Source organism: Coenobita brevimanus, chromosome 30, assembly GCF_032717465.1.
Source record: "Coenobita brevimanus isolate Jiangsu-jjx chromosome 30, ASM3271746v2, whole genome shotgun sequence".
NCBI classification, from domain to species: Eukaryota; Metazoa; Arthropoda; class Malacostraca; order Decapoda; family Coenobitidae; genus Coenobita; species Coenobita brevimanus.
This window is the reverse complement of record NC_136983.1, coordinates 40,341,025-40,357,101: the sequence shown is the minus strand read 5'-3', so window position 1 is coordinate 40,357,101 and position 16,077 is coordinate 40,341,025. Positions and strand designations below refer to the sequence as shown.

The window sequence follows — 16,077 nt, the reverse complement described above, 5'->3', positions numbered from 1 at the left end:
AAGAGTCTTGCCACTGCCCCACCAACCAACCCACGCCACTCGATCCCATCACCGCTACTTCCACGCCATTTACCACTTCTGGCAAGGAAATTTCTCGGTACTTTTATGGCTCCATTGGTCCAAGGAATAAGATAAGGGAAGCGCTTTAGGAGATGACCCCACACACCCCAAAAAAGTTAGGCCTGTTCCATTCACATCATCATACATTACCGAGCCACCACCTGCAGCTGCTGAGCACTTTCCTGATCCAAGGACTTCTGCTGGTCCAGGCCCTTCAGGGTATAGTCGATGTACTCACCCTAGATCCACGGAGTGGACGGAGAGGAGGAGAAAGGAAGACCCCATGACACCACAACCGAACCACCACCTGTTGCTGCCCCAACTACCGAGCCACGTGCTTCCCCCAAGCCACTTGCCTCTTCAGGGCCTTCTGCTAAGTGCTCTGAGTCTGGTTACCATATTCAGCCCAGCCTTAAGAGGGGAAGGCTGCTGCCCCTATACTACCACCTGCATCCCTAGCGCCTTCTGCTTCTACTTCTGATTCCAGTGGCCTGAGCTCCGTGGAATCGAAGAGCTGAAAGAGAAAAAGAGGTCCCCTGTGCCCTGCTGATGGATAGCCCATTCTCCAGCACCCGTCTAACACTGTCAGGGCCAAGGATGTGTGTGTTTGGCAAAGGGATCCAAATCCTGACTTACCTGTTCTTTCAAGAACACATCGAGAAGAGCCTGGAGGCCCCACATTATGTACAGACGGAGCCAATACACCTGTTCGTGTTAGACACCCAACTTGCTGCAATTTGTGTTCACACAAATACAGAAGCTAAGAAGACACTTCAAAGATCAAGACAGGAGCACCACCAGCGATTTTGGGCTCATGGAACTCAAGGGGCTGCTGGGCGTTCTCATAACGTCCGACATAGAGGCTAATAACCACGTCACTACCCTTCAGATGTGGTCACCTGTCCATGGGTGCCCTTTGTACCACAGCACCGTGACAGAACGCCAGTTCACCTTTCTTATGAGGGTCATTCATTTGGACCACTTAACAACACGAGCAGAGAGGCTGGCAGTTGATCATTTGGCACCGGTTAGGAGCCTATGGGAGTCAATGGTGGAGTCCTGCAAGAGGAACAACACACCTGGGCCACACCTCACCGTTGATGAGGGCTCCTTGTCTTCCGGGGTAATTGCCCCTTCGGGATGTACACTTGCCAGCACTTCCGCGTGTTACAGAGGCTCGCACGTTTTCTGAGATGTGGCACCATTGTGATGATCTAGCTGGAAACATTCAACGTGTGTGAGATGGAGTAGCCTCGATACAGTGGCGCATGAAGTGAACTTTGTTGCTTAAAGCTTCGAACCTCAAGGTATCATTACAGCCCAAATTGTGTTTAACCTAAATGCTCTACATATATATTATTCAATACTTGCCATTATATAAAGCATTTTAACTGTCCTCAGTTCAGTTTTTTTATTACTTTTCGTTTGTCTCTTATCACCTTATCTGGATCCCCGTATCAGAGGTCAGAGAAAGGAGGGAGCTGTAAGCCTCGCACATAGCATGCTCAGATGAGACCACACTTGCTTGAAGAAACGAGTTTTCTTCACCTTGCCGGTGCAGCTAGTTTAGTCATTCTACCCAGAATATCGTCATGAACAGACAGGAGAACCTCATTGCTCAACGTGGGCTGATCATCGCCCTTCGGGAAGCCGGCCACAGTGTTAGAGATATCGCCAGCCTCCTAGGACTCTCCTCAACTACAGTGGCGAAATGGATTAGAAGGTGGAATGACTCTGGAGACCTGAGGGACGCGGGTAAGTTTGCCTATGAATGTGTATAAGTGATTGTTGTAATAAATTAACTGAATACCATTAACAGCTACGTATTATAACATAATACAATAATGTTAAAATAATGTGTTCAAATAAGGCGTTGTTATTTCGTTGTTGCATATTAATTGACGATATTCATGAATTAACGGATCGGTGCCTGCATATTCATCCTTTGAGGGAAAGTATGAACTTTATTAAATAACCGATCTTTTCTGATGACCTCTAACGCTACTCAAACTTCACATAACCTCTTTTAATAATCAGTACTTATAAACATTTAGTAATTCAGGTCCTGTCTTTCATTCTGTCAGGCTATTCTGTGAATCAGACTTGCAACAAATAAGTATGCTGCTGCTAAGAACTGGTGTTCCTAATAGTGGTCGTTTTTTTAATTCTTATTTTTATTTTTGTTTTTACTGATATATATATATATATATATATATATATATATATATATATATATATGTGTGTAAAACAATTAACTCTAAGCCCTTGGCCACCCCGTTTGGGATACATGGCATCTGGCAATGAATGAAAAAAATATATATATATATATATTTTTTTTGGGGGGTGGGGGGTGGGCGGGAGGTGATATTTGTGAGGTAGAAGCAGCATAAGTAGCATAACGTTTGATCACAGAGAGGAGGCCCCGTTCCCGAGTAACAACTGCTGAACAGGACGGCATGATTAGACAGGCAGCAGAAGAAACCCCCCTGACAACTGCAGTGGTCATTCGGCAGCAGCTGCAGCTACAGGTGTCTGTGGATACCGTGCGGAGACGTCTCCATGAGGCAGGTATTCATCATAGAATTCCTGCCCAGAAGGAAACCCTCACTGATCAACATCGCGTTGCTCGACTAGCATTTGCTGAAGGATACGTAGACAAAGACCTTCATTATTGGTCAAGAGTTGTTTTTTCCGATGAAAAATCATTTTGTTCCCATTACCATGGACGCCGCCATGTGTGGAGACTAAACAACTCAAGGTATTGTTTTATCTACGTTAGATAGTATTGCTTTGTGGACAAACCCGCATCAATTGCTATTTGGGTAATTATACTTGTTACTTATATGAAACATATGGCTGAAACGTTGTATTACTCTCTCTTTTTTGCTTGGCCACTCGTTTGAGAGAGTGTGAAAAGTGTGAAGAGTGTGAAGAGAATGTGTGGGATGGGGTTGAGGGGTGTCCGACCTGGCGCTGGAGACACGGTAATGATCAGTATGTTTGGAATGTTTCTCTATAGTTAAATACTGAATACAGTTTATGATTTATACTTATTACGCAACGATATTACATCACTTAGCAATATTTTTTTGGTTATTTACTTCTCTAGCATTCCCGTTGTCAGTATCCATTAATAATAATGATGATGATGATGATGATGATATCCTAAAATTAATATCCTAGGATTGCATTTTTCAGGTATGACCATCAAAACATTAGCAAAGAGGCATGCAGCGGACACATCAGCTGCAATATGTGGGGTTACATGTCAATTCACAGAGTTGGCGACGTAACAAGAATTGAGGGAAGGTTTACGGCAGAAAAGTGTATCGATATTCAGCAAAATATCTTCCTTCCATCCCTCGAACATAGGAATTTTCCATTTCCACCAGGCCCAATAGTTTTCCTCCACGATCGCTGCCCGATTCATACAGCCAGGGTAGTGATGGAATGGTTCAACCAGCAGGAGAATTTGCAGCTTCTGGAGTTGCCTAGCAAGGGATGAGATTGCAATCCCACTGAACATCTTTGGCCCAACATGGTTAACTGTTGGGAGCCAGACAGAGAGCGAACCCCGGAGCAGCTGATGCAACACACAAGGGAGCAGTGGGAGTTTTTCCGAGGCAAGCCAGAGCTCCTTCGCAGCCTCGTGACCAGCATGCCTGACCGATTAAGGGAGGTTATTGAAAAAGACGGAGGGTGGACACATTACTGAGTGGTTATATTACACATCATTCATAATAAAACATTGTATTAACTGTGGCTGTTGTATATTAGGTCCATTTATGAGTTTGGTAATGGATTTTCTTCTGCCTCCTAGAAGACTACAATATTTGGGAACTTTTGTTTGCGCTATGAATGTGTTTGCTTTTGTTACAAATGGTCCAAGGTAATTGATCCGAGAAAAGGTTTCTGCAGGGCACTACCTTTCATTTATAAGTCAAAATGTATCCTATATGGAAGTGATGTTGATAATTTTATTTACCCAAATATAAAAGGTTGTTATACGGCAACCATGGCTGTCATAAAGCCAGAATTACAAACATGATCAGCATAGTTTCCATCCATACCTCTGTCTCAGTGTTCATTTGTTTATTCAGTTCATGGGTATCGCTTTCTGAGTATAATGTATACAAATTAATAATGTTAATAGATAGGTAGATATAGATAGATATTTTGTTGACCATAACAATGAATATTCTCACAACTTGCAATAAGTAAAAATGCATTAAATTCCCCGATGGGGGGTTCTGTCTACAGTATTTAATTCTTTACCTGTCCCTCCTTTCTTTGCTTCCCTCTTGCTTGCTGTCCCTTATCTCTGACTCTACTGCGAATATTGAAGCAAGTGTGGTCTCGTCTGAGCATGCTATGTGCGAGGCTTACAGCTCCCTCCTTTCTCTGACCTCTGATACGGGGATCCAGATAAGGTGATAAGAGACAAACGAAAAGTAATCAAAAAACTGAACTGAGGACAGTTAAAATGCTTTATATAATGGCAAGTATTGAATAATATATATGTAGAGCATTTAGGTTAAACACAATTTGGGCTGTAATGATACCTTGAGGTTCGAAGCTTTAAGCAACAAAGTTCACTTCATGCGCCACTGTATCGAGGTTACTCCATCTCACACACGTTGAATGTTTCCAGCTAAATCATCACAATGGTGCCACATCTCAGAAAACGTGCGAGCCCCTGTAACACGCGGAAGTGCTGGCGAGTGTACATCGCAAATAAACCAGCCAAGTAAGTAATGTCAAATCATAGAAAAGTATAGGTACTGTAATTACAAATAAATGATAATATAATTTTAATTTTTTATACTTACCTGTAATTTCCCATGTTTGCTGTTATGACGTACTTACCTTTTATATGAAGACCTACCTACCTGTTATACGTGATGATATACTTACCTGTTATTACCTGTCCTGGCTAATGATGTACTTACCTTTCAGTACCTGCAGAGGCTGATGCTGTACCTTCCTTTTATTATTGTTGTCTAATGATATACTTACCTGTTATTTCCTGTGGTGGCTGATAACTAACAATTTCCTTTCTCTTTTGTACAGGTATCGGCTCAAGATTTTGTTGGTTTGTGATGCCGAAACCCACTATGTGTAACGCCATGCCTTATCTACTGTAAGTAAGGGGATGGCGGAACTACCTAGGGGAAAGACGCATGGGGAGTACTTCACGATGGATCTCACGAGGGACTACACATGTCGAGGAGAAACCGTGACTACTGACAACTGGTTCTCGCCCCTACTCTTGGCCTTGTCACTCCAGGAGGCAGGATTAGAGTTTCTAGGCACCATCAAGGGCAAGCCTTACCTGCCAAGAGATATTCAACATTAGGATGGATGTGGGGAAGACTGGCTGTTTACAACCATGAGAAGAAAGTGATCCTCATCTGCCAACAAGGCAAAGAAGGTCCAGCTGCTCAGCACAATCCACCACAGGCCTACCGTGATGGAGAAGGTCAAAACAGACGTCCAGATGTTCTACAATGAAACTAAGGGAGGCATGGACACCTTTGACCAGATCTGCAGCACCTCCTGCAGTCGGTGGACACATTACTGGTCGCTGTGCCTCTCCTACGGGATCGTGAACTTGTCTATCACAAACGTCCACATCAAACACTCACACAAGGCATGCAATGAGGCCATGGGTAGGATGAACTTGAGCTATGGTTGGCAGAGGAGCTGCGTCAGCTATGGGGCACTCGATGTCTCCAGTCCCCAGCACTGTCAAGGGAGTTGAGGTTCCTTATTGGGGTTACATTTGGTGTGAGAAGCGAGCACATGCCTGAGGAAGCCCCTACAGACGAACCCAGGAGGCGAGAACGGTGTTATCTTTGCCCTAAATTCAGCAACAGCTAGACTCAGTTCACCTGCATGACTTGCCACGAACCCGTCTGCACCCACTACAAGAACAACGTCTGTGTGACCTGCTTCCAATAAAGGTAGAGTCCAAACACATTTTTTCTGGCTGGTAACGCTCTATTGTAAAATAATGGTCAGTTTTATGGTTATTCAATGCATTCTGGCTGTGCTATTTATGTTTCTAAGAATTTTCGGAAAACAATCTGGCCCTCTCAAAAGTTAGGCCAATTTAATGATATTTTGGGTGGCATCTATTGTATTCTGATTTAATTATTTTTGTAGTGGGAGTTTTCTAAGATCATATGGGCATGTGCATGTCAATTTTTTTGACGATCCATAAATATTTAGGTACCCCCACGATTTTTTTAAAGTGGGGTATTATTATTTATTATTATTATTATTTTTTTTTTAAACTAACCCTACTTTTTTTTTTTCTTCACAGCTCGGCTCCTGCTGGAAAAAAAAATTCCAACTCCTCACCACCAGAGACCTCTATCCTTGTAGTCAATAATCTCCAAAGCCCAAGTGCCTCGGGATTTATTCAGTACCTTTTTACAGAGTTTTTATAAACATTACTTTTTCATTGCATAAATTTTTTGTTTACATTTTCATTAAATAGAAAAAATCAATAATGTTTCATTATCATCTAACATAATGTTAAGGAATCTTTGAAACATTTTTAGCAACAAAAAATTGAGAATCCATTGGTAAGTTTTTTTTTTTTTTTTTTTTTGAAAAATATTTTAAGTAGTGGTTGCATTTTGGGTACCACAGCGCCAGGCAACTCAAGAATTTTTAAGGTTACCTGTCCAGGGTAATGTATCTTGTCCACTGATTTTATCAATTTTAGAGTGGCTTTTTTTTCTTGGCCGTCATGGCCGTCATGTGGATTTCTGTTGGGTTCCTGCGTGTATTTTTGTGGTGGGCAATGAGACGGTAGATGCTTTAGCTAAAACTGAGTCTTCTCAATGGCCCCCTACCTAATACCTGCTTCTCCCCTCCGATGTAACACTTTACTTGAAGTACGTGATTCGCACGTGCTGGGCGAGTCAGTAGTATGGTGTTGCACATGATAATCCAAAAATTTTCAGCGAATGGTTGTGCCGAGGGTTCTCCCCTTCATGCCTCGGTGAATGACGGTGGCCTTTGCCAGGCTTTGCATTGGGCATTCTAGGCTTACTCATGGGTTCCTGATGAATGGTGGGACTCAACCGTACTTTGGTGATTGCCTTGTTCCCATTACTGTTCGTCACTTGCTGATCAAGTGTCCAAGTCCGGGGAACCTCCCTCAGCGATTCCTCTGTAGGCATAAATGGGCACATGGTGTCTACTGTCTGTCCTCGATGTTTGGTGGAGCCTCCAACGATTTTACTGATGCTTTAAGTTTTCTCCAGGAGCCCAGACTCCTTCCACTTTTATAAGAAATTGATTTTTATAAACTATTCTTTTGTTCTTCACAGCATTTTTATTTCTGTAATTGAGTTTTAACTTTATTTTGAATATGGCGACCATCATCCACTCACTTGATGTAGTGCTGCCTACTACTTCCTTAGCCTTTATCATTCTTTTTCTGTACCTGCCCTCCTTTCTTCCTATTTCTCCCATCTTTCCTGTCACTTCTTATTGCTTTTCTTTCCATTACAGGTGGCTTTACACTGAGTGACAAGCCAAATGGTTTCCTGTAAGCCAAGAATCCATTTACAACGCTGGGTGGTAACTATATAACCAAACCATACGTGCTCCCTACGTGTCAACAAGTGGGTTGGTGGAGGGTTAGTGCCCCTTCCTGTAAAACAAATAACTCAGAGTCAAATGGCCACCCCTTATGGGATTATGGTGTCTGGCAATAGATAGATAGATAGATAGATAGATAGATAGACCTTTTACATGTGGCGTCCTTTACCTTGTTGTCCATCTGCATATGACCCTGACAGTTGCATCGCCATATTTTAATTATATTCAATCAATTGTCCCCGAGGCAATACTGTACGACCTCGACCAACGTCATTTTTCGGTTTGGCTCTCGCAAGTCTGCCCTCAACATTTACACCTCTCACCTTCTGTACCCAGTTGTCATCCTTCATTCATTACACATTTCCAACGCACCTCATTCTACCCATTTTCATCACAACACTCATACATTTAAGTCCCAGCCTTCCTCTCAACTCTTCATTCGCAGGCCTAACCTTCCCAGACCTCACATTTAAAGATGCACTACACAACTGTCTACTAATTATAATTTCTGTACGTTTGAGCCTACAGATATTCTCTTCCTTTAATGCCCAGGTCTCACCACTCAGCAGCAGTACACTCCTAACACATGCTGCACACAACAACCCCTTTGCATGGAAGGAGAGCCCTCTCAGCATCAGGAGGGAGAACAACTCCCTGAACTTCTAATCACTTTTACCGTTGTCACCGAGGTAGCTCCAGCCCTACCTTCAGCAACCGTCATATCTCTTAAATATATTACAAAACTCTTCCAGACACTCAACAGATCCTGCAGAAACATTAATCCTTTCCTGCCTCTCTGTTTTTGTAGACTCTCATTTACATACCATACACACGAAATCAGCATTGTACTACCTCTAATACCCTTATATCTCCTATGCACCCACTTATCACAGACATTGTACAAGATGGAGTTATTTCCCAAACCCTTGTGGCAAACTGCGCATGGCCACACTTCCTCTGCGTTGACAGTACAGCCACCAGCCCTGGACATTGTCACTTTTGTTTTATCCACATATACATTCAAACCCTTATACTCCATTCCGTCTCTTCGTTTCCTGCACTGCCCTCTTACTTTCCGCAGCCAACACCAAGTCCTCATTATACAATACCACCTGTGAGAGTACAGTTCTGAAGTTACGTGAGATAGCTTCAAGCACCCTCATAAACAATAAGGAAATTATAACCAGGTACTTCTGATCTGGCCTTCACATCTAGTGACACCCAAGATATTCAGTTCAAGTCAAATCGCATCCACAAAGGTCAGCTTAGATCAGTTTGTCATTTTTGCTCACTTCGGCCTTCTTCAGACCCGAGTATATTAATTCAGGGTTAATTTAACCAATTTACATCTTTTACGGAATATAGATCCAACTGGGTCCATTCAGATACCATTGGACCCACGCAGTCACCCACATCAGTTCAGGTCCTGTACATGTATTTGGGCACAGTCAGGTAATTTCAAGTCTTTTCAGGGATATTCGGGTCCAACTGGGTCTATTCAAGGTCTTCATATCCCAGTCGGACACAGTCAGATTAACCCATGTTAGAGTGAAAAGGTTATAGAGGGCTGTCTGAAGCTGAATAAAATCGTTTGGTAAAAGGAAGAGCAAACTGCACAAAAGACTTAATGATAAATTGATTAATTACAGGTTATCTCAAGTCATCTCGTGATTAATATGAATTCTGGAACGACACCTACAATTTCGCTGATCACTAGCCCAGCACCACACACTGCGAGGCGGTGGAGGTGGTGAGGGGACGATGGCGGGCTGTGGGGTAGTGCTCTGATAGGCCAAGCACGTCCGAGGAGCCACAGCGACCAGTGGTGAGCCTGACTGCTGCATTATAGGTGGCCTCGTTGTCTTTCTAATATCTTCTTCTAAGCGATTTATTATTCCCTCTACACCTTGATATTCTCTTTCATGTAACTTAGATGGATTCGTTCGTTTTCTAACACCTTCTAAGCGATTCATTATACCTTCTACGTCTTATTTCTCTTTAATGTTATATTGTAATTCGCCTCAGTAGTGTACAAGAGGATAAAATATTGAAAAACATAATATATCGTTAATGAATGGAGTTAAAAAGTTTCGTTTTGTCATTTAAATTATGCGCCTCAGTGTCCCCTTCTCCCGCAAGCTGGCGCCAATGGAAAGGATACATTGCCAGCATCATAACATTCCTGTTATCTTTGTTGTCGATTTTTGTTTTTTGCAGATTTTGCTTCTATCTGATACTGTCATTAAAGTATTCATCATATAATTAATAAGTATATATATGGCACTTAAACGCATCTGCACTTGTTTTTGTAGTTTATCGCTAAAGCGAAAACCATCTTGTCATAAGTAATTATATACAAACTTGAATAATATCGGAGAAAAAGGAAGAAATCTTTAATGCAGCCATACCATCAAATCAAAACAAGGATTTCATATGTGTAATTAAAAGAAGAAAGTAATAAAATCTACTGGGAAATCAAACAGACTTACCGTATGTTACAATTACAGTAGAGATTCAAACTGGTGTAACTACTTCACGTACTTCCTGACAGACGGAAGGAGAATAATGCGGTAGGAGGTGAGAGAGAGAGAGAGAGAGAGAGAGAGAGAGAGAGAGAGAGAGAGAGAGAGAGAGAGAGAGAGTAGGAGGGGAAAACTGGATGAGTGAGTTTCACATAGAGGGAAGGGAGGAGAGGAGAGGAGATGAAGACAAGAGGATTGAAAACGAGTGGGGAATGTGACAGTCCATTTCTTGACAGGTAAGAGGGAAGGAAAGTGACGGAAAGGGGCGACGAAGAGGTGAATAGGAGGGGAGAAACAAGTAATTGAGACGCACAGACAAAGGGAAGAGAAAAAAGGGAGACGAGGGGACTGAAAAGATTTCCATTTCTTGACGGGTAGAAGAGGAGGAAAGTTGCGGAGAGAGGCAGGGCGTGAAGGGACAGGAGGAGGGGAAAGACGGGTTAATGAGACGGACAAGGAGAACAGGGGAGAGGAAGAGGCTGTTTCTTAAGACACTTCCCATTTCTTAACAGGGAGAGGAGGAAAGTTGTAAGGAACCGGGCGAAAGGGAGAAAGGGAAGGGAGAGATGAGTATAATGGAAGGGACAAACAAAGGGAAGATAGGAGAGAAAAAGGGTGATTGCAAACTGTGGGATATGAGAGAGAGAGAGAGAGAGAGAGAGAGAGAGAGAGAGAGAGAGAGAGAGAGAGAGGGGTAAAGGTCTGAAAACAGTGAGAGTAACAAAGATCATCCTCTCTCTCTCTCTCTCTCTCTCTCTCTCTCTCTCTCTCTCTCTCTCCCACATTATAAGGGAATATTATTTTTTTCAGAGATAATCAAATATTTTAGCCAAATTTCTGGCGTAATTTTGAATTTTGTTTTGCAATGTAATGCCATCCTATGGGACGATAATGAGTGACATTTGTTTATTTAATCATATGGCGAAAGCCTAGGATTACACACACACACATACAGAGAGAGAGAGAGAGAGAGAGAGAGAGAGACGGACAGACAAAGACTGACAGATTTTGTTTGTTTATTTTTATGCTTATATGTGCATACGTACTATACAAAAATATGCTCCGCATCTCAAATGTTAAAAAACATTGTCAAAATCTGATGTGTTCATAATATCGCACGATAAACTCTAACTCAAACAGATTTACTTTAATAACTAGCCAGGTTGTACGTAGCTGGCAAGTGATTATTCAGGCACTTTGTTGTCAGTAACGTCAGTTTAATCATACAGCAGAGGAGAACCTGCGTGACAAAGGGTTAATGAGTTTCTAATCAATGTTAATGTCTTGTTTTTTTATTGTAAGGTAATGAGTCTGTGTTCATGTCTATAACTGTATCAAGGAAAGAAAAAACTGTAGCATTATTTATTGCACGGTAGCGAGTCAGTATTCATGTCCACAACTGTATCAATCAAAAAATTGTAGCATTATTCAGATTCTTAATAATATTACAGATTTTGTGATAACTACAGACATTCTTTGGTGGATATTTTTACTTCCATACCCCAATGAAGTATTTTCAACTACATTCCTCCCTTTCCTGGTTCTCTGTAGTCGTCTTCTGCGTAACTTCCAACAATGGAGGGGTTAGATTCAACCATCACAAGCCCCTTCATTACTAACACATTTTCTTCAATCGTCTGGCAGCAGAAAGAATAAACTCCATATGACATCACAAGGCTGAGGCGGCAACTGTGGATTCGAAACACTGATCCATAAGACAGGGGCTCGTATTCTCGTCGGATCAGGAAGTTCCCTAGCACCTCTTCCGGAGCGATTTATTTTTGGATATGGTTGGTTAATATCCTTTTGTGTGCTATTTATGAAGATTATGGCGATATTAGAAGGATTTATATAACACAGAATGGGACAGTAAGGTGCAATGAACAATATAAATCACTTAGGAAACGGTGTTAGGGGGCTTCCTTATCTTTCTGGCCAGTGAGTAGCATTCGGGTTTGGAGAATCCGTAAATTTATTCCTTTGCGATTTTTCAGCCGTTTCAGCTAATAACTTCTTGTACATTACTGATACTAACCCTACCGGTATCAAATTTACATACAGGATAATGCTAAGGAGTAATATGCAAAATAAATAGGTACTGAAGGGATGCTAGGAGCTGTGTAATGCCAGGCAGAACACAGTGCAAGGTGACATTTGGTATGAGTGGCAACACAGGTAATTTACGCTGTGTGGACACCGCCTCACCACCACACACTGATGGACGCGACATTTACCCACCACCCTAATGGCGATCTGCAAACACAAAGGCTTGTGGTCTCGTTGGTTAAGCTTCTTAAGATACTATTTGGCTTCTTGTTACACCTTGCCGTTCTCTTCTGTTACTTAAATCCTTCCAATATTAATACACTTCAGCAATCAGACCCTTCGTCACAGATGACGGAGAACATACTGCTGATTAAACTAAGATGGCTAGAATTCTTAATACTTTCTTTGCGTCAGTATATACAACAAAAAATACACACAGGATTCCTGCAGTTTCCCCAGTTCCTATGAACGTGAACGATATAATCAGCATATTACAGTTAGTGAAAGAGTTGTGCGACCTGCAGTTAGCAAACTGAAGGAGAATATAACACCGGGGCCGGGCCAAATATCTCCACGTGTAATAAAGGAACAACAGAATGAAAAATCAAAACCTGTATAGTAAATTTTTAACTTGTCACTAAAAGCAGTAAGGTGCCACAAGAGTGGAAGCTTGCAAACGCAGGCCCGTATCCAGACTTTTCGAGGTGGATTGGTGGGGGGCGTCTTTTCTGCTGAATCTGGAATGCATAGCAGCAGGCTGGTCAAAGGTGTGCGGCATGCTTGCTATGGGGGACTGGGTGTATGCATAAGCGACACTAATAAGCAGCATAAAACTTCTGAACTACGGAGAGTGACTTTTTGCACTGATATTGAAAAACAGACCATGAAAAGGTGAACGTTTAGGCAGATAGCGGGGCCGTCCGAGCGTCCCCTCCCCCCTCCTCCCCGGCTACGGGCCAGAATAACACAACCCCGATAATCAAAAGTGGGCAACAAAGCACAACCAGTAAACTACCGCCCAATCTACTTAACATCAGTGGTTTGTAAGTTGCTTAACATATTTATCAGACACAAGTTTGTGAAACACTTAAAAACAACCTCATTAGAGATTCGCAACATGGTTTTCAGAATAGTCACTCTTGCCTGACCAATATATTAGACTTTTTCAACGAGATGTTAAACATGTACGACGAGACTAAATCCGCTGACGTTGCCTATTTCGATTTCCAAAAGGCCTTCGACAAAGTTCCACACCAAAGACTCCTTCAGAAGCTAAATGCGCATGGTTTCAGTGGCAGTGTGCCACTGCCTCCCTGCCCTCCAGCTCCTGTTTTGTTCCCTACTTTTATATTGACTGTATATATATATATATATATATATATATATATTCCTTTCTATCCGATGACCTTTTTTGTTTAATTTTATGTAATTAAAAAAATCACCGAAATAGCGATGGGGCTAATGATGGCTATATTTTATCGCTGGAGTGCGTATGTCTGTCTCTTTCTCTCTCTCTCTCTCTCTCTCTTTCTCTTTCTCTCTCTCTCTCTTTCTCTTTCTCTCTCTCTCTCTTTCTCTTTCTCTCTCTCTCTCTCTCTCTCTCTCTCTCTCTCTCTCTCTCTCAAGCAAAATCAGAATAATCTTCTGGTGGTACTACAATAAAATGGTAAATACGTCGTCGGGCTGAAAGGTAATTCATTCATTCATTCATTGCCAGACGCCATGTATCCCAAACGGGGTGGCCAAGGGCTTAGAGTTTATTGTTTTACAGGGAGGGGCACTAATCCTCCACCAACCCCACTTGACACGTAGGGAGAACGTTATGCCAACAGCATCTGGTGTTCCCAGGCGGTCACCCATCCAAGTACTAACCAGACCCAAAGTTGCTTAAGAGGATATATATATATATATATATATATATATATATATATATATATATATATATATATATATATATATATATATATATATATATATATATATATATATATATATATATATATATACACGTGTGTGTGTGTGTGTGTGTGTGTGTGTGTGTATCTATATACTGTATATTTTGCCTTTTTTGTATTTGGGTGTCCTTTGTACCTGAGCCTCTTTTGTCCATACAATGGACCCTTGGCTCAGTGGCCACATATGGCCGGTAACCATTAATTCAAGAAAAGAAGAAAGAAATGGATAGACACTACAAGTGGAAAGTCACAAGGTTCAGTGTTAGGTCCTATATATTTTTTTTTTTTTAATTATACATAAACGATACTGATGAACAATTATTTTGTAAGATTTCTAAATATGCCGCTGATACTAAAACAAGTGACAGCAGACACAGCACTGTAGAGGCAGGCAATTCAGAGAGATCTTGATCAACTTTTTAATTGGGTCCAAACATGGCAAACAAACTTCAATATTAAGAAATGTAAAGTGTTAAACGTTGGCAGTAAAAACATAAGGGCCAGTTATAACGTCAATCATGTCCAGCTTGACAGTGTTAGCTATGAAACAGACTTAGAAGTTGTAATAACAAATGATTTGAATCGAAGCAAACAAAGCAAAGAAGCTGATAAAAATGCCAAGAAACTGACTGGATTCATATGTATAGCATTCGAATATGAATCCGAAAACATCATCCTCACTTTGTATAATTCTTTAGTGCAGTGGTTCCCAACCTTTTTGGTCCTGTGGCCTCCCGAGAAAATTATGAGAAGCTCCATGGCCCCTATATAACTCAGATCGTATATTTATATATTTTTAATATTTGATATTGTGCAGAAAACGGTAATTACCCCAATTTACTTAAGGCTAAACTAGCACAGTAAAATATATTTCATACCTGATTTCTGTCAGGTTTTACCCAGACCAAATACCTTATAATATCTTATATTACCAATAAGGTCCATGGCCCCCCAGTCAATGTCCCATGGCCCCCTTGGGGGCCATGGCTCCCAGGTTGGGAACCGCTGCTTTAGTGCATCCACACTTGGAGTACTGCATCCATCTCTTTTCACCTTGTTATAAAACAGGTATGGAGAAATTTGACTGGGTACAGCGAAGGGTGACAAAGATGATAAGCAGAGTGAGAAATAAACGACGAGGAGAGTTTGGAAGCCCTGAATCTCTTTACCTTAACTAAATGTAGGTTACGAGAAGATTTAATTCAAGTGTTCAAAATACTCAAAGGACACGATACTATGGCTACTGATAAATGTTTCACAGTTGACCACTTTAATTATACTAGAGGTAATGGGCAATAAATTATTGGCAAACGATTTCAGTCACGTGAATCTAAGCATTTCTACTTTAACAGAGTTGTTGAAATATGGAGAAACTGCTCCCCATTGTCGTAAACTGTGATACAGTACTAACTAGAAAGTACTCAGAGAGCGCATACCTCTGCCAATGCCATTGCCATTAAAAAGGATCCAGATCCGGATCTGTAGAGATAGAAACTGGACCAGGATCTACCCCAAATTTAATCATTTCTTCCTTGTCCCATGGCCCACAATTTCACAAAATTTCATTTAAATTCATAGAGAACTTTTGGAGATATCGTCTGGACAAACAGACAGACAAACAAACAAACATTGGTGAATAAAATAACCCCTCCATCTTCGTTGCAGAGGTAACTATGAAAATCACTTGGATAAATATCTGTCGTCTAGCCACCAATTAATTTAAGTATATTCAATCCTGCACAACACATTTATGCGGTGTACATAACTTTATTTTTCTTTTTTTACAGACTTTGGATGATACAACCGTAGATCAACATCGATAAACTAGAAATCACGCAGAGAGCGCATACCTCCACCAATGCCATTGCCATTAACAC

General features: G+C 41.4%; 1 protein-coding gene across 1 annotated transcript; it reads left to right on the top strand.

Moving 5' to 3' along the window:
• Positions 1 to 1,652: 1,652 nt before the first annotated feature.
• On the top strand, positions 1,653 to 3,353 carry LOC145395306 (uncharacterized). The gene is made up of 3 exons (XM_080268984.1): positions 1,653 to 1,815; positions 2,473 to 2,628; positions 3,259 to 3,353. Exons 1-3 carry the CDS (start codon positions 1,653 to 1,655, stop codon positions 3,351 to 3,353), a joined length of 414 nt encoding a protein of 137 aa, XP_080125110.1.
• Positions 3,354 to 16,077: the final 12,724 nt, after the last annotated feature.